At 36.0% G+C, this 19,877-nt stretch overlaps 1 protein-coding gene across 5 annotated transcripts in view; it reads right to left on the bottom strand.

The window, feature by feature from the left end:
* The window catches only part of FAF1 (Fas associated factor 1), a 512,111-nt gene that overhangs the window by 401,372 nt on the left and 90,862 nt on the right, over window positions 1-19,877 (bottom strand). For all 5 annotated transcript variants that reach the window (XM_015436105.3, XM_015436115.3, XM_045386413.2 and 2 more), the window contains one exon: window positions 4,004-4,072. In XM_015436105.3, coding sequence (XP_015291591.1) covers window positions 4,004-4,072 — 69 coding nt within the window. The remainder of the gene's footprint in view (window positions 1-4,003; window positions 4,073-19,877) is intronic.

Raw genomic sequence — 19,877 nt, 5'->3', positions numbered from 1 at the left:
TAGTGAAAACAGAAAGTGAGACATGGGTCAATTCTGGGGCCCAGATTAGAATTTATAATGTCCATGTAGCACACTTCCACAGAAAAAGCCCTTTGGTAAAAGATTCTAACTCACTGTCACTAGTTCTTCCTTATGTACTTACCTTTCTGGATATAAATGGAAAATACTCATCTCAAGGGAGGAATCTCAACTGTAATGACATTCATCTTCTCTTAACTCTAAGCGCAGGACATGTGAAAAATGGTAACAGTCAGAGGGAGATAACTTTGGGAGAGACCTACGGGGTTCCTGTCAAGTAAAACAGTAAGCTGAGACATTTCCTAAAAGTATTAGTACATGTTACTTTGTTTTCAGAATTTTGATATATATAATCTAACCTGCAGTTACCCCAAAATAAGTAGAGCCAACTGTGGAGTACTTAAAACATAGAGTTTGGAATACCTCTTTTGCAGACAGCAGCCCACACAACAAAAATAATGTGCCAGGTCTGGGAAGGTGACTAATAATCAGAACTCCTAGGACTGGGCTCTATATTCATATAGAATAACTGTTGTGTGTTTAGATCTACAAAATAACTAAAATATTTGCAATCACCATTTTTTTAGGAAGTTACTTTGAGCATCCCTAATCCAAAAATCCAAAATCCAAAGTGCTCCAAAATCCTAAATCTTTTGAGTGCCAACATGATGTTCGAATGGAAATGCTCAATGGAACATTATGGATGATGTTTGAAAGGAAATGCTCGATACAACATTTTGGATTTTAGATTTTTGGATTAGCGATACTAATATTCAACAGTATAATGTATATTTAAATTTTCAGATTTACCAAAATCTGAAAAAATCTGAAATCTGGACATTCTTTTGGTCCCAAGCATTTCAGATAAGGAATACTCAACCTGTGTAATACACACGGATCAGAGACCTTGTGTCTTATTGATTTCTCAGCACAATTCTCAAAGTTAGAGACTATATCTTGTTATATTTTTTAAGCCCCCACTGTATCCAGCAAAAATCTGGATGCACTGTAAGCACTCAACGCTCACTGAATGCATTTTTTGATTAGATTTTTTTTAAGTTCATCACAATTCCAGACTGTAGTGCCTAACAGATTCCTTTACATTTCCCTAGCAAAAATGTGCACAAAAACACTGGAGGAGAGAGGTCCAAGTAATATGTGCAGGAAATATAAAATACAGATATGTCCCAGGTTAAAACTCAATTAATGCAAACTGTTCTGTAAACCCTAGAAAATGCAGATCAGTGACAGTCATAATTTAGAAACACAAAATATAATGCACAGGCAAAATATAGAGGACATCACGTAAAGTTCCATGATGCTACTAAAAAGTTTAAACTAGTGATGGGTTATTCAAAATATTTATTTCATTTTTAAAAAACAACAAAGTGAATGCTGTATGAAAACAGGAGAAGTGATCAAATGTACACACAAGATAGTCACAAAGCACAAGAAATCTTTACTGTGAATAAAAGTGAATTACTTATGAAGAAAAGCCAGCTGGGAGATAGATATATCTCAAAAGAAAGTCAAAATTTAAGGTTCTGAAAGACAGCCTGATGTTTTTGCTTGGGCCTGATACAGTGTATGATTGCATTTCTGCACAAATATAACACCAGTGTTTTAAACCCAAGTGTCGTTAGAATATTTTCCAAAATAAAATAACTCAGAAATAGTGAAAGAGTACCTTACCATTCAATTATTCAACATTATCTGGGAAAATTCTCCTTTTGCAATATTCTGCATAGGCTATACTGATAAAATATTCACTACCAGTAAGTGTTTTAACCTTGAAAATTAATGGACACGAACCAATAGGAAGCAGATAAGGAAAGAACATACATCCGTCCTCAAAACTGGTAATTCCCCCATTAAAGACTTGTACTCCCAGCCCACCATCACCCTTTCCTCTATTCCATATCCCTCTTACAAGTACCATGCAAGAGGGGGTTGGAGGAATTTTTAACCACCCCAATAATTTCCATCAGCCTCTCTAATAGACACTCCCAAAATACACAACTAAATAAAGCAAAGCACTTGTTATTGCAAAAGAGGACTCAAGACGAGAAACTTGGGAGCATCATTTCAATTAAGCTGCTGCCCTTTCTCCCTTCCTCTACATGGCAATCATTGAGCTGTCACCTATATCATGTTTTCTTGGAGTATAGCAACAATGGTTAAAAGCATGAATTTAGAATCAAGCTATACAAATATTTCTAAATATTTCTAAAAATATTTTGACAAGTACCAAAACACAAAAAAGATAAGGAAGCATTGGTTTAATGAAATGGAAATATCAAAAACATACATAGTTGGTAGAATTTTAAATTAGTAAAACCAATCTGGAAGTCCATTTGGTTAAAAGTATTCAAAACTCCAAAAATATGCATGTAATTTGACTCAAAAATTCAATTATGAATTGAATTTATTCAATTTCTTCTGGAAAAAAATAGGTTAAATATGCAACATGTGCATGCAGGAATGTTCTCTACAGTAATGTTCATAATAGCAAAATGCTGCAAAAATCTTAAATACCCAACAGCATAGGACTAGTCGGTTAATTATGTTACAGTGACACTATGAAATACTATGCAAACATTAAAAAGAATGATGAACAGCCACAATTAAGTGAAAAATGCAGATTACAGAACAGAAGGTATAAAACAATCTCACTTGTACATTTTTAAAATTTAATCACATAATTATAGAAGATAATCTGGAATAATATACCTTAAAAACGTGAAATAATTATTATCTGAGTGATAGGATTAAAGGTAATTAATATTTTCTTTGTAAATTTTTCATCTCATTTCATTACATTAAGCATTATTACTTTTACAATCTGAAAAGAAAAGCTTTTCATATTCTGAGTTTAAAAAAGTAGTAAGTCTACACAAAGCACAGAGACACCAAGAGTTAATTATGTTAAGTCCGCATAACACATGTATGCATATACCTACATATCTAAACTCACTTCTATAAGTACACATCTTAAGTTTTGACTTTTTTTTTTTTTTTTTTTTTTGAGACGGAGTCTTGCTCTGTCGCCCAGGCTGGAGTGCAGTGGCCGGATCTCAGCTCACTGCAAGTTCCGCCTCCCGGGTTTACGCCATTCTCCTGCCTCAACCTCCCGAGTTGCTGGGACTACAGGTGCCCGCCACCCCACCCGGCTAGTTTTTTTTGTATTTTTTTAGTAGAGACGGGGTTTCACTGTGTTAGCCAGGATGGTCTCGATCTCCTGACCTCGTGATCCGCCCATCTCGGCCTCCCAAAGTGCTGGGATTACAGGCTTGAGCCACCGCACCCGGCCAAGTTTTGACTTTTGAAAATTAGCACTTCTTAAAAAATTATAATTTAAACTTTTCTTAGCATTTCTAAGGCATTAAGAGACATCTGTGTCATCCTGACACAACCAATACTGCTCCAATGCCATTATACAATCCATTTTTGGTTTGCTTTGTAACAGGTGAATGTTTAGTGCTATGCTGTGCCTTGCTTTTTGAGTTATTGCCAAAAAGAAAAAAGAAAAAACTAAGCCACCTCTATAATATACTGCCTGAAGTTTATAACGAAAACTACAGCAGAATGCAACTACTTTAACAGCTTTAGAAAAGACTAATTATCAGTGAAGGCCCCAGAAGTGAGGGGGAAACATCAAATATGTTATTCAGACAGTCAGATAAGTCTGACTCTTCTCTCCTTCCAAGCATCTCCACCAAAATACTACATGGGAAGATGAACCATAACACACAGTAAAATAAGAGAACAACTTTAAAAGTCATTTAAATTATCTAAGTATTCATAATAACTTAATACTGAGCGAAATATAAACTCCATATTAAAGATACGGCATTTAGACTTTATTAACTCAGCTTAGAGTTATAGATGAGCTATGGTGTGCTGAACCCATCTATAAAAAATAATTAAAGAGATTCAAGAATTCATAAAACTTGATTACTGGTCAGAGAAAGAAAAAAGTACTTACCACTAAGTCCCAATTATTTTGTTCAAGCAATGTAATAGCTTCATCAATGTTTTCAATGCCAGTACATGCCTAGAAAGAAAGTAAATAAGCATTTTACATACAATTTTAGAAATGGGGAGGTAAATCAGACTTAAAAATGTAAATAGCATAATATGTAATTTAAATTCAAATAGGTATATAAATAAAGCCAAAACACTAAAAGTTTAACACTTCTAAGCATTTTACATATATGGTATGAACATCGTTAATTACAAAATAAATTTACATTGCTCTGAAAGAAAAAGACAATAAAGCAGCAAAAGAAAGTATATTTAAATCTTGAGCTTTGATACCCAGGATGATCTCCAATTACCAAGAACAATTTTTAGTCAAAGATTCTGATGGACAACCACACGTATAACAAGTGAATTTCAACCCATACCTTGCACTTTATATAAAAACTAACTCAAAATATGTAACAGACCTAAAGTAAAATCTAAAACTATAAAACTTCTAGATCTGTGCTGTCTGATAGCCACTACCAGTTGCTCTCTGGTAGCTGCTAGACACATGTGGCTAGTGAGTCCTTGAAATGTGGCTCAACTGAGTTAAGATGTGCTATAAGTACAAAATACACACCAGGTAAGACTTAGCATCAAAATTAAAAATGTAAGCTATCTCATTAATAATTTTTCCTTTGAATACATGTTGAAATGGAAATTTTTGACATATTGGCTTAAATAAAAATGTTAAAATTAATTTCACACATTTCTTTTTACCCTTTTAACATAAACACAAAAAAATTAACTACATATATGAAATTATACTTCTGGTGCTGTTCTTGAAAAAAATATACAAGGACATACTTGTGACCAGACTAAGCAAATATTAACTAGCAGGATGCCATTTTTAAGCTGGGCACATTAATAAAGTCAGCCATTCTCTGGTGACCCAGCTCGTGGCAGTGTAGGCATTTTATTCTCAGGCCACCAAACCAATCCAACAGCACATCAAAAAGTTAATTAACCACAATTAAGTATATTTCATTCTTGGGATACAAGGTGGGTTTGACATATAATTCACCACATAAACATAATTAAAAGCAAAAACCATACAATCATCTCAATAGACGCAGAAAAAGCTTTCAATAAAACCCAACATCCCTTTACAATGAAAACCCTCAAGAAAGTAGGCATCAAAGGAACATATCACAAAATAGTAAGAGCCTAACTCACAACTAACATATTGAATGGACAAAAACTGGAAGCATTCCTCTTGAGAACTGAAACAAGGCAAGGATGTCCACTCTCACCACTTCTATTCAACGTAGTACTAGAAGTGTTGGCCAGAGCAATCAACCAAGAGAAAGAAATAAAAGGCATCTAAATAGGAAAAGAAGAAGTCAAATATCTCTCTTCACAAATAATATGACTCTGTATCTAGAAAACCCTGAAGACTGCAAAAAGGATCCTGGAACTGATAAACAACTTCAGTAAAGTTTCAAGACACAAAAATTGATGTACAAAAATCAGTAGCATTTCTACACACCAATAACATTCCAGCTGAAAGCCAAATCAAGAACACAATCCCATTTACAATAGCCACAAAGAAAACGAAATACCTAGGAATATGGTTAACCAAAGAGATGAAAGATCTCTACAAGGAGAACTACAAAACACTGCTGAAAGAAATCAGAGACAACACAAATAAAAAACATTCCATGCTCACAGGTTAGAAGAATCAATATCATTAAAATGGCCACATTGCCCAATGTAATCCAGAGATTCAATGTTATTCCTATCAAACTACCAATGTTATTTGTCACAAAACTAGAAAAAAACTATTCTAAAATTCATATGGAACCAAAAAAGAGCCCGACAGTCAAAGTAATCCTAAGCAAAAAGAAAGGTGGAGGCATCACATTACCCAACTTCAAACTATACTGTAAGGATACAATAATCAAAACAGCATGGAATCTACACAAAAACAGACATACACACTCAGGGAACAGAACAGAGAACCCAGAAATAAAGCTGCTTGCACAACTACAGCCATTTGATCTTCAACAAAGTCTACAAAAATAAGCAATGGGGAAAGTACTGTCTATTGAATAAACAAACAGTGCTGGAATAGCTGGTTACCCATGTGCAGAAGAATGACACTAGACCCCTAGTTTTCACCATATAAAAAAATAACTCAGGATGGATTAAAGATTTAAACATAAGACCTCAAACTATAAGAATCTAGAAGAAAACCTAAGAAATGCCATTCTGGACATCAATCTTGGCAAAGAATTTACTACTAAGTTCTCAAAATCCACTGTAACAAAAACCAAAATTGACAAGTTAGACCTAATTAAACTAAAGAGCTTATGCACAGCAAAAGAAACTATCAACAGGGTAAACAGACAACCTACAGAATGGGAAAAAATATTCACAAACTACACATCTGACAAAGATGTAATATCCAGAATCTATAAGCAACTTAAACAAATCAACAAGGAAAAAACAAGTAACCCCATTAAAAAATGGGCAAAGGACAGGAATAGACACTTCTCAAAAGAAGATGTACACATGGCCAGCAAACATGAAAAAATGTTCCACATCAACAATCACAGAGAAATGCAAATCAAAACTACAATGAAATACCATCTCACACAAGTCAAAGTGACTATTAATAAAATATATATTTTTAAAAACAGATGCTGGTGAGGCTGCAGATATAAAGCGAATATTTATACACTGTCGGTGGGAATACAACTTAGTTCAGTCACTACAAAAGCAGTTTGTAAATTTCTCAAACAACTTAAAACAGCATTTAAATCAGCAATCCCTGTGTATGTATTAAAAAAAAAATCATTGTACCAAAAAGATAAATGCACTCACATGTTAATTGCAGCACTATTCACAATAGCAAAGACATGGAATCAACCCATGTGCCCATCAACAGTGAACTGGATAAAGAAAATGTGGCATGTATACACTGTGGAATACTATGCAGCCATCAAGAGAACTACATTATGTCCTTTGCAGCAACATGGATTAAGCTGGAAGCCACAATCCTAAGCAAATTAATGCAGAAAGAAAAAAACCACACACCACATTTTCTCACTTACAAGTGAGAGCTAAACATCAGGTACTCATGGACGGCAACATGGTACAATAAAACTGCACTACTAGAATGGGGAGAGAGGCAAGGGTTGACTATTCGGTACTATGTTGAGTACCTGAGTGACAAGATCATTTCATACCTCAAGCATCACACAATATACCCAGGTAATAAACTTCTATCTGTATCCCCTGAATCTGAAACAAAAGTTGAAAAACAAAACACTAGTAGACCACAGATTAAAAACAAGAGACTACTATGGATTGAATATCTGTATCCTCCTATGGTGACATCCTAAAATCCACTATGATGGTATTTGGAGATGAGGTCTTTGAGAGGTAATTAGGATTAGATGAGGTTATGAAGGTAGAACCTTCATGATAGGATTAGTGCCCTTACATTATGTCCATGTAACTCAACTGCACTTGTACTCCTAAGTTCATAAAAATAAAAAGTTATTTAATAAAAAGATTAATACCCTTGTAAGAAGAGATACCAAAGAACTTGTTTCAAGCTTGAAAGACTAGAAAGGAAAACTAAATAATTAAAAAAAAAAAAATTGCCGTCTCCCTCACCACCCCATCAGGTGAGAACACAGCAAGACAGCAGCCATCTGCAAGTCAGGAAGACAGCCCTCACCAGAAACTGGCCGTGCTGGTACCCTTATGACACACAATTAGCTTTCAGAACTACAAGAAGATAAATGTCTTTTGTTGAAGCCAAACCAGACTACTGTATTTTGTTACCATGGACAAATAGACTAAGACAGAAACCACTTGTAACAAAGAAAACAAAGTTACGAAAATAGTTTAGAAGTCATTAAACAAACAACTGCAACCGACAGAAAGCAACGGAAAAAAAAAAAAAAAACATGACAATGAGAACCAATCTAACCTCCAGAGATATCATACTGTATGTTTTAAATGTCCATTTAAATATATGTAAAGTGTGCAGAGAAGCAACAAAGTATGTGGCCCATTCAAGAGAGAAATTAACAGAAGCTGTACAGAGGAAAAACAGACATCAGACTCAGTAGACAAAGTCTATCAATCATCATCTTAAACATGCTCATAGAGTAAAAATATCATGAACAAAAAGCTACAAAACCAGAGGAACAAAGTGTCAAAAACAGAGAATGTTGGATAGAATGATGGTAACTAGCAACTGGCAAGGGCAGTGGGCAGAGGAGAATAAAGATGGGATAGTTAATGGGTACAAAACCACAGTCAGATAGAGGAACAAGAACTAGTATTTGTTAGCACAATAGAGTAACTGCACCTCACATCTCAATACTAACAATGAACTAAACGGCCTAAATGCTCCACTTAAAAGATACAGAATGGCAGAATGGGTAAGTTTCACCAACCAAGTATCTGCTGTCTTCAAGAGACTCACCTAACACATAAAGACTCACATAAACTTAAGGTGAAGGGGAAAGACATTCCAGGCAAAAGGACACAAAAAGCAAGCAAGAGTAGCTATTCTTATATCAGAAAAAAACAAACTTTAAAGCACCAACAGTTTAAAAAGACAAACAGGGACATTATATAATGATAAAGAGACTAGTACAACAGGAAAATATTACAGTGCTAAATATATATAACAAACACTGGAGCTCCCATTTATAAAAGTTCTAGGAAATGAGATGGATGGCAACACAACAATGGCGGGAGACTTCAATATTTCACTGACAGCACTAGACAGAAAGTCAACAAAGAAACAATGGACTTAAACTATACCCTAGAACAAATGGACTTACGGACATTTACAGAACATTCTACCCAACAACTGCAGAATAGACATTCTATTCATCAGTACATGGAACATTCTCCAAGACAGACCATATGGTAGGCCATAAAATGAGTTTCAATCAGTTTAAGAAAATCAAAATTATATCAAGTATTCTGTCCGACCACAGTGGAATAAAATTGGAAATCGACTCCAAAAGAAACCCTCAAAACCACGCAAATACATGGAAATTAAAGAATCCACTCCTGAATGATCTTTGGGCCAATAATGAAATCAAAATGGAAACTAAAAAATTCTTTGAATTTAACAATAATAATGACACAACCTATCAAACCTCTGGGATACAGCAAAAGTGGTACTAAGAGGAAAGTTCATACCATTAAATGCCTAGATCAAAAAGTCTCAAAGAGCACAAATAGACAATCTAAGGTCATACCTCAAGAAACTAGAGAAACAAGAAGAAAACAAAACCAAATGCAACAGAAAAAAAAAAGAAATAACCAAGATCAGAGCAGAACTAAATGAAATTGAAACAAACAAAAATACAAAAGATAAATGAAACAAAAAGCCGGTTCTTTGAAAAGCTGAACAAAACTGACAGACCATTACCGAGATTAACCAAAAGAAAAGATCCAACTAAGCTCAATTACAAATGAAAGGGGAGATATTACAACTGATACTAACCAAATCCAACTGCATATCAAAATAAGAATCCACCATGATCAAGTGAGTTTCATACCAGGAATGCCAGGATGGTTTAATATACACTAGTCAATAAATGTGATACACCACATAAACAAATTAAAAACAAAAATCACATGATAATCTCAACAGATGCAGAAAAAGCAGTTGACAAAAATCCAGCTTCCGTCTGTGATTAAAACCCTCAGCAAAATCGGCATAGAAAGGACGTACCTTAGGTAATAAAAGCCATTTACGACAAACCCACAGCCAAAATTATACTGAAGTTCTGGGAAAAGCTGAAAGTATTTCCCCTGAGAACTGGAATAAGATAAGGATGCTCACTTTCACCACTTCTATTTAACAGAGTACTGGAAGTCCTAGCCAGAGCAATCAGACAAGAAATAAAGCACATCCAAATCAGTAAAGAGGAAGTCAAACTGTTGATGTCTGCCAATGATATAATCGTATACCTAGGAAACACTAAAGACTCATCCAAAAAGCTCCTAGATATGATAAATGGATTCAGTGTTAGTTTCAGGATACAAAATCAAATACACAAATCAGTAGCACTGCTATACGCCAACAGCGACCAAGCAGAGAATCAAATCAATAACTCAACCCCTTTAAAAATAGCCGCAAAACAAAAAACCTTAGGAATATACTTAACCAAGGAGGTGAAAGACCTCTATAAGGCAAACTACAAAACACTGCTGAAAGAAATCATAGATGACACAAATGGATACATCCCATGATCATGGATGGGTAGAATCAATATTGGGAAGATGACTATACTGACAAAAGCAATCTACAACTTCAATACAATTGCCATCAAAATACCATCATCATTCTTCACAGAACTAGAAAAAACAACCCTAAAATTCATGTGAAACCGGAAAAGTGCCCATAAAGCCAAAATAAGACTAAACAAAAAGAACAAATCTGGAGGCATCACATTACCCAACTTCAAACTATACTACAAGGCTATGGTCACCAAAACATCATGGTACTAGTATAAAAATAGGCATACAGACCAATGCAACAGAATAGAGAACAGAAATAAAGCCCAAAACTTATAGTCAACTGATCTTCAACAAAGCAAACAAAAACATACCATGGGGAAAGAACACCCTATTCAACAAATGATCCTGGAATAACTGGCTAGCCACATGCAGAAGAATGAAACTGGATCCTCATCTCTCACCTTATAAAAACTCAACTCAACATGGATCAAAGACTTAAATCTAAAACCTGAAACCATACAATTCAAGAAGATAACATTGGATAAACTATTCTGGACATTGGTTTAGGCAAAGACTTCATGACCAAGAACACAAAAGCAAATGCAACAAAATCCAAGATAAATAGATGAAACTTAACTAAACTCAAAAGCTTCTGCACAGGAAAAGAAACAATCAGCAGCGTAAACAGACAACCCACAGAGTGGGAGAAAATCCTGGCAAACTATGCATCTAACAAAAAACTAATATCCTGAATCTACAAGGAACTCAAATCAGCAAGAAAAAAACAAACAATCCTATTAAAGACTGGGCTAGGGACATGAATAGACAATTCTCAAAATGAGATATACAAATGGCAAAAAATCATGAAAAAATGCTCAACATCACTAATGATCAGGCAAATGCAAATCAAAATCACAATGCGATATCACCTTACTCTTGCAAGAATGGCCTTAATCAAAATCTCAAAAAATTATAGATGTTGGTATGGATGTGGTGAAAATAGAACACTTTTACACTGCTGGTGGGAATGTAAACTAGTACACCACTATGAAAAACAGTATGGAGATTCCTTAAAGAACTAAAAGCAGATCCACCATTTTATCCAGCAATCCCATTCCTGGGTATCTACCCAAAGGAAAAGAAGTCATTATATGAAAAAGACTCTTGCACACACGTTTATAAAGCAGCACAGTTAGCAATTACAAAAATATGGAACCAGACTGACTTCCCATCAATCAATGAGTGAATAAAGAAAATGTGGTATATATATATATATATCCCATGGAATACTATTCAGCCATAAAAAGAAACAAAATAATGGCATTCACAGCAACCTAGGAGTTGGAGACCATCATTCTAAGTGAAGTAACTCAGGAATGGAAAACTGAACATTGTATTCTCACTTTTAAGTGGGGGCTAAGCTATGAGGACACAAAGGCATAAGAATGATACAACAGACTTTGGGGACTTGAGGGGACGGGTAGGAGTGGAGTAAGGGATAAAAGACTACACATTGGGTACAGTGTACAGTGCTTGCATGATGGGAGCATGAAAATCTCAGAAATCACCACTAAAGAACTTATCCATGTAACCAAACACCACCTGTTCCCCCAAAACTGCTGAAATTTTAAAAAAAGATAAAATAAAAAATGTAAAAAAAAAAAAAAAAAAAAAAAAAAAAGTACTAGTATTTGCTTTCATTATTTTCTCTATTTTTTATTTCACTCATTTCTGGATTCATCTTTATTATTTCCTTCTTTCCACTTATTTGGCTTAAGTTGCTCTTCCAGCTTCTTAAGGTGGAAGTATAGAGCAATGATTTTAATCCCTTCTTCCCTTCTAATGTAAGCATTTATAGCTGTAAATTTACCTCTAGGCACTGCTGTAGCTACATCTTACAAATTTTTATATGTGTTTTCATTATCATTCAGTTCAAAGTTTTTTCCAAAGTTTTCCTCATGATCTGTTTTTTGGCCCATGTGTTATATTTGGAAGAATGTTACTTAATTCCTAAACACATACCATTTTCCAAACATCTTTTTGCTGTTGATTTCTAATTTAATTCCATTGTGGATGGAGAACTTTATCTGTATGATTTCCGTCCTTGGAAATTTATGAAGACTAAATAGCCCAATAATCTATATTGCTAAATGTTTCATATGCGCATAAATGTGTATTCTCTCTTATTGTGTGGAACTGCCATTTAACTCTATAAATGTCAATTAAGTCTAGTTATTGATAGTACTGTTCAAATTTTCTGTATCTTTACTGATTCTACTTGTTCTATTAATTACCGAGAGAGAACTGTGAAAATCTCCATTTGTATTTGTGGATTTGTCTATATCTGCCTTCAGTTTTGCTCATGTTTGCTTGATGATGAGTGTACAGAAATTTGGATTGTTACCTTCTCGAAAAATTGATTCTCTTGTGATTATGTTTCTTTTATCTTTGGTAATATGCCTTGTACTGAAGTCTACTTAGGCTGGTATTAATATTGTCATCTAGCTTTTCAATAAGCATCATAGTATATAATTTTCCATATTTTTTAACTGTGGCTTTACTTATATAGTACATTTCGTTTAGACAGACTATAGTCAGGTCTTGCGTTTTATCCACTACAACAACATCTGCCTCTATATTAAAGTATTTAAAGTACTTATATTTCGTGTAATTATTATGGTTGGGCTTGAGTCTGCCACGCTCCTACTTGTTTTCTAATCATCCCATTCTCTGGTGGCTTTTAGTGCTTGTTTTTTATTTTGCTATTATGAGTTAAGTATATGACATGGTGTTTGTTGTTGCATATTTTTATAAATCTAAGACATTCTCAACTTTTATTCATTTGAATATTATCTCTCTTACCTAATCAATTCTGTCCTTTCAGAGCTCCTACTTGCCATGCAGGTACATTTCATTCTAGCCTCCATGTCATCTTTTAAATTTTCTATACAAATTTGTATAGTGATGATTCACTTTATCTTCTATACCATTTTTTTAAACCGATAGTTTTCCAATTTATCTACTTATTACAGAGTTTTTTCTTTGAGGATGTACTTTTAGATTCTTTGTAAAATCCAATCTATTCTATTTTTTCACCATTTCTGGCTTATAAATTCTATTCTTTACAGTTTTATATCTTTTAAACATATCTAAAAGTCTCTTTGCTACAAGTTCTCAAGTTGTTAGTTCTATGATTTCAGCATCTGCTGAATGTGACTGTGGCTTCTCCTGTGGTATACGTCTAACAACTGAGTTCATCTTCAGAAAGATTTATTTTCATACCATGCATTATGATGGTATCCTTATAAAGTGTTTCCTGTATATGCACTGGCTGGAACTTTATGGACTTTGTTAGTTCTAGACCAGTTTTAATTTGCATGAATTTAATCTTAATCATTTGACAGAATTTTGTATAAGCAAACTCATTTCATTACATTCTACAGCACTGTGAAGATATTGCATTTTTAAAAAATTGAAGGGGCCGGGCATGTTGGCTCATGCCTATAATCCTAGCACTTTGGGAGGCGGAGGCAGGCTGACTGCCTGAGCTCAGGAGTTCGAGACCAGCTTGGGCAACACAGTGAAACCCTGTCTCTACTAAAATACAAAAAAGTAGCTGGGCGTGGCAGCATGTGCCTGTAGTCCCAGCTACTCAGAAGGCTGAGGCAGGAGAATCGCTTGAACCTGGGAGGCAGAAGTTGCACACAGCCAAGATTGCGCCACTGCACTCCAGCCTGGGCAAGAGGGCAAGACTCCATTAAAAAAGAAAGAAAAAATTAGAAGTTTAAGGCATCCCTGCATCGAGCAAGTCTATCAGAACCATTTTTCCAATAGTATGTGCTGATTGAATGTTTCTGTGTCACATTTTGGTAATTCTTGCAATGTTTCAAACTTTTTCACTATTATTATATATATTATGGTAATCTATGATCTTTGATGTTACTATTGTAATTGTTTTGAGGTGCCACGAACCATGCCTACAAGACAATGAACATCAATAAATGTATGTGTCCTGACTGCTCTGCTAACCTGCCAGTTCCCCAACTCTCTCCTTCTCCTTGGGAGTCCCTGTTCTCTCAGACACAATATTGAAATGAGGCCAATTAATAACCCAACAATAGCCTCTAAGTGTTCATGTTTCTCATTTTAAATCAAAAGCTGAAAATGATTAAGTTTAATGAGAAATAAATGTTGGAAGTTGAGATAAGCTTAAAGCGAGGTTTTTTGGGCACCAAATAGTCAAGTTGTGAATGCAAAGGAAAAGTTCTTGAGGGAAATTAGGTGTTACTCCAGTGAATATACAAATAATAAGAAAGCAAAACAGCCTTACTACTAATATGGAGAAAGTTTTAGTGGCCTGAAAAGAAGATTAAACCATTTGAAACTTTTCCTCAAGCCAAAACCTAATGCAGAGCAAGGACCTAACTTGCTTACATTCTATGACACAGGTGAGGACATGCAGAAGAAAAGTTTGAAGCTTGCAGAGGCTGGTTCATGAAGTTCAAGGAAGGAAGTCATCTCTACAACATGAAAATGCAAGGTGAAGCAGCAAGTGCTGATGTAGAAGATGTAGTAAGTTTTACTCAGGACCTAGCTAATTGATGAAGATGCCTACACTAAACAGCAGTAACAACAGTCTATGTGGATAAAACAGCCTTCTATAGGAAGAAGACATTATTTAGGGCTTTCACAGCAAAAGAGAAGTCAATGCCTGGCTTCAAAGCTTCAAAGGGCAAGCTGACTCTCTCATTAGGGGCTAATGCAGATGGTGACTTTCCACTGAAGCCAATGCTTATTGACCATTCTGGAAATCCTAGGTCTCTTCAGAATGATGCTAAATCTACTCTGTCTGTGCTCTCTAAATAGAATAACAAAGCCTGAGTGACAGCACATCTCTTTACCGCATGTGTAACTGAGTATTTTTTTTTTAATTTATTTATTATTATTGTACTTTAAGTTGTAGGGTACATGTGCATAACGTGCAGGTTTGTTACATATGTATACTTGTGCCATGTTGGTGTGCTGCACCCATCAACTCATCATTTACATCAGGTATAACTCCCAAAGCAATCCCTCCCCCCTCCCCCCTCCCCATGATAGGCCCCTGTGTGTGATGTTCCCCTTCCTGAGTCCAAGTGATCTCATTGTTCAGTTCCCACCTATGAGTGAGAACATGCAGTGTTTGGTTTTCTGTTCTTGTGATAGTTTGCTAAGAATGATGGTTTCCAGCTGCATCCATGTCCCTACAAAGGACGCAAACTCATCCTTTTTGATGGCTGCATAGTATTCCATGGTGTATATGTGCCACATTTTCTTAATCCAATCTGTCACTGATGGACATTTGGGTTGATTCCAAGTCTTTGCTATTGTGAATAGTGCTGCAATAAACATCCGTGTGCATGTGTCTTTATAGCAGCATAATTTATAATCCTTTGGGTATATACCCAGTAATGGGATGGCTGGGTCATACGGTACATCTAGTTCTAGATCCTTGAGGAATCGCCATACTGTTTTCCATAATGGTTGAACTAGTTTACAATCCCACCAACAGTATAAAAGTGTTCCTATTTCTCCACATCCTCTCCAGCACCTGTTGTTTCCTGACTTTTTAATGATCGCCATTCTAACTGGTGTGAGATGGTATCTCATTGTGGTTTTGATTTGCATTTCTCTGATGGCCAGTGATGAGCATTTTTTCATGTGTCTGTTGGCTGTATGAATGTCTTCTTTTGAGAAATGTCTGTTCATATTCTTTGCCCACTTTTTGATGGGGTTGTTTGTTTTTTTCTTGTAAATTTGTTTGAGTTCTTTGTAGGTTCTGGATATTAGCCCTTTGTCAGACGAGTAGATTGCAAAAATTTTCTCCCATTCTGTAGGTTGCCTGTTCACTCTGATGGTAGTTTCTTTTGCTGTGCAGAAGCTCTTTAATTTAATGAGATCCCATTTGTCAATTTTGGCTTTTGCTGCCGTTGCTTTTGGTGTTTTAGACATGAAGTCTTTGCCCATGCCTATGTCCTGAATGGTACTACCTAGGTTTTCCTCTAGGATTTTTATGGTATTAGGTCTAACATTTAAGTCTCTAATCCATCTTGAATTAATTTTCGTATAAGGAGTAAGGAAAGGATCCAGTTTCAGCTTTCTACTTATGGCTAGCCAATTTTCCCAGCACCATTTATTAAATAGGGAATCCTTTCCCCATTTCTTGTTTCTCTCAGGTTTGTCAAAGATCAGATGGCTGTAGATGTGTGGTATTATTTCTGAGGACTCTGTTCTGTTCCATTGGTCTATATCTCTGTTTCGGTACCAGTACCATGCTGTTTTGGTTACTGTAGCCTTGTAGTATAGTTTGAAGTCAGGTAGCGTGATGCCTCCAGCTTTGTTCTTTTGACTTAGGATTGTCTTGGAGATGCGGGCTCTTTTTTGGTTCCATATGAACTTTAAAGCAGTTTTTTCCAATTCTGTGAAGAAACTCATTGGTAGCTTGATGGGGATGGCATTGAATCTATAAATTACCTTGGGCAGTATGGCCATTTTCACGATATTGATTCTTCCTATCCATGAGCATGGTATGTTCTTCCATTTGTTTGTGTCCTCTTTTATTTCACTGAGCAGTGGTTTGTAGTTCTCCTTGAAGAGGTCCTTTACATCCCTTGTAAGTTGGATTCCTAGGTATTTTATTCTCTTTGAAGCAATTGTGAATGGAAGTTCATTCCTGATTTGGCTCTCTGTTTGTCTGTTACTGGTGTATAAGAATGCTTGTGATTTTTGCACATTAATTTTGTATCCTGAGACTTTGCTGAAGTTGCTTATCAGCTTAAGGAGATTTTGGGCTGAGACAATGGGGTTTTCTAAATATACAATCATGTCATCTGCAAACAGGGACAGTTTGACTTCTTCTTTTCCTAACTGAATACCCTTGATTTCTTTCTCTTGCCTGATTGCCCTAGCCAGAACTTCCAACACTATGTTGAATAGGAGTGGTGAGAGAGGGCATCCCTGTCTTGTGCCAGTTTTCAAAGGGAATTTTTCCAGTTTTTGCCCATTCAGTATGATATTGGCTGTGGGTTTGTCATAAATAGCTCTTATTATTTTGAGGTACGTTCCATCAATACCGAATTTATTGAGCGTTTTTAGCATGAAGGGCTGTTGAATTTTGTCAAAGGCCTTTTCTGCATCTATTGAGATAATCATGTGGTTCTTGTCTTTGGTTCTGTTTATATGCTGGATTATGTTTATTGATTTGCGAATGTTGAACCAGCCTTGCATCCCAGGGGTGAAGCCCACTTGATCATGGTGGATAAGCTTTTTGATGTGTTGCTGAATCCGGTTTGCCAGTATTTTATTGAGGATTTTTGCATCGATGTTCATCAGGGATATTGGTCTAAAATTCTCTTTTTTTGTTGTGTCTCTGCCAGGCTTTGGTATCAGGATGATGTTGGCCTCGTAAAATGAGTTAGGGAGGATTCCCTCTTTTTCTATTGATTGGAATAGTTTCAGAAGGAATGGTACCAACTCCTCCTTGTACTTCTGGTAGAATTCAGCTGTGAATCCATCTGGTCCTGGACTTTTTTTGGTTGGTAGGCTATTAATTATTGCCTCAATTTCAGAGCCTGCTATTGGTCTATTCAGGGATTCAACTTCTTCCTGGTTTAGTCTTGGAAGAGTGTAAGCGTCCAGGAAATTATCCATTTCTTCTAGATTTTCCAGTTTATTTGCGTAGAGGTGTTTATAGTATTCTCTGATGGTAGTTTGTATTTCTGTGGGGTCGGTGGTGATATCCCCTTTATCGTTTTTAATTGTGTCGATTTGATTTTTCTCTCTTTTCTTCTTTATTAGTCTTGCTAGTGGTCTGTCAATTTTGTTGATCTTTTCAAAAAACCACCTCCTGGATTCATTGATTTTTTGGAGAGTTTTTTGTGTCTCTATCTCCTTCAGTTCTGCTCTGATCTTAGTTATTTCTTGCCTTCTGCTAGCTTTCGAATGTGTTTGCTCTTGCTTCTCTAGTTCTTTTAATTGTGATGTTAGAGTGTCAATTTTAGATCTTTCCTGCTTTCTCTTGTGGGCATTTAGTGCTATAAATTTCCCTCTACACACTGCTTTAAATGTGTCCCAGAGATTCTGGTATGTTGTATCTTTGTTCTCATTGGTTTCAAAGAACATCTTTATTTCTGCCTTCATTTCGTTATGTACCCAGTAGTCATTCAGGAGCAGGTTGTTCAGTTTCCATGTAGTTGAGCGGTTTTGATTGAGTTTCTTAGTCCGGAGTTCTAGTTTGATTGCACTGTGGTCTGAGAGACAGTTTGTTATAATTTCTGTTCTTGTACATTTGCTGAGGAGTGCTTTACTTCCAATTACGTGGTCGATTTTGGAGTAAGTACGATGTGGTGCTGAGAAGAATGTATATTCTGTTGATTTGGGGTGGAGAGTTCTATAGATGTCTATTAGGTCTGCTTGCTGCAGAGATGAGTTCAATTCCTGGATATCCTTGTTAACTTTCTGTCTCGTTGATCTGTCTAATGTTGACAGTGGAGTGTTGAAGTCTCCCATTATTATTGTATGGGAGTCTAAGTCTCTTTGTAAGTCTCTAAGGACTTGCTTGATGAATCTGGGTGCTCCTGTATTGGGTGCATATATATTTAGGATAGTTAGCTCTTCCTGTTGAATTGATCCCTTTACCATTATGTAATGGCCTTCTTTGTCTCTTTTGATCTTTGATGGTTTAAAGTCTGTTTTATCAGAGACTAGTATTGCAACCCCTGCTTTTTTTTGTTCTCCATTTGCTTGGTAAATCTTCCTCCATCCCTTTATTTTGCGCCTATGTATGTCTCTGCGTGTGAGATGGGTCTCCTGAATACAGCAGACTGATGGGTCTTGACTCTATCCAGTTTGCCAGTCTGTGTCTTTTAATTGGAGCATTTAGTCCATTTACATTTAAGGTTAAGATTGTTATGTGTGAACTTGATCCTGCCATTATGATATTAACTGGTTATTTTGCTCGTTAGTTGATGCAGTTTCTTCCTAGCCTCGATGGTCTTTACATTTTGGCATGTTTTGGCAATGGCTGGTACCGGTTGTTCCTTTCCATGTTTAGTGCTTCCTTCAGGGTCTCTTGTAAGGCAGGCCTAGTGGTGACAAAATCTCGAAGCATTTGCTTATGTGTAAAGGATTTTATTTCTCCTTCACTTATGAAACTTAGTTTGGCTGGATATGAAATTCTGGGTTGAAAATTCTTTTCTTTAAGAATGCTGAATATTGGCCCCCACTCTCTTCTGGCTTGGAGAGTTTCTGCCGAGAGATCTGCTGTTAGTCTGATGGGCTTCCCTTTGTGGGTAACCCGACCTTTCTCTCTGGCTGCCCTTAAGATTTTTTCCTTCATTTCAACTTTGGTGAATCTGGCAATTATGTGTCTTGGAGTTGCTCTTCTCGAGGAGTATCTTTGTGGCGTTCTCTGTATTTCCTGGATTTGAATGTTGGCCTGCCCTACTAGGTTGGGGAAGTTCTCCTGGATGATATCCTGTAGAGTGTTTTCCAACTTGGTTCCATTTTCCCCCTCACTTTCAGGCACCCCAATCAGACGTAGATTTGGTCTTTTTACATAATCCCATACTTCTTGC

The sequence above is a fragment of the Macaca fascicularis genome, chromosome 1, assembly GCF_037993035.2.
Source record: "Macaca fascicularis isolate 582-1 chromosome 1, T2T-MFA8v1.1".
Lineage (NCBI taxonomy): Eukaryota > Metazoa > Chordata > Mammalia > Primates > Cercopithecidae > Macaca > Macaca fascicularis.
The sequence above is the reverse complement of the archived record's forward strand: the minus strand, read 5'-3'. Positions and strand labels throughout refer to the sequence as shown.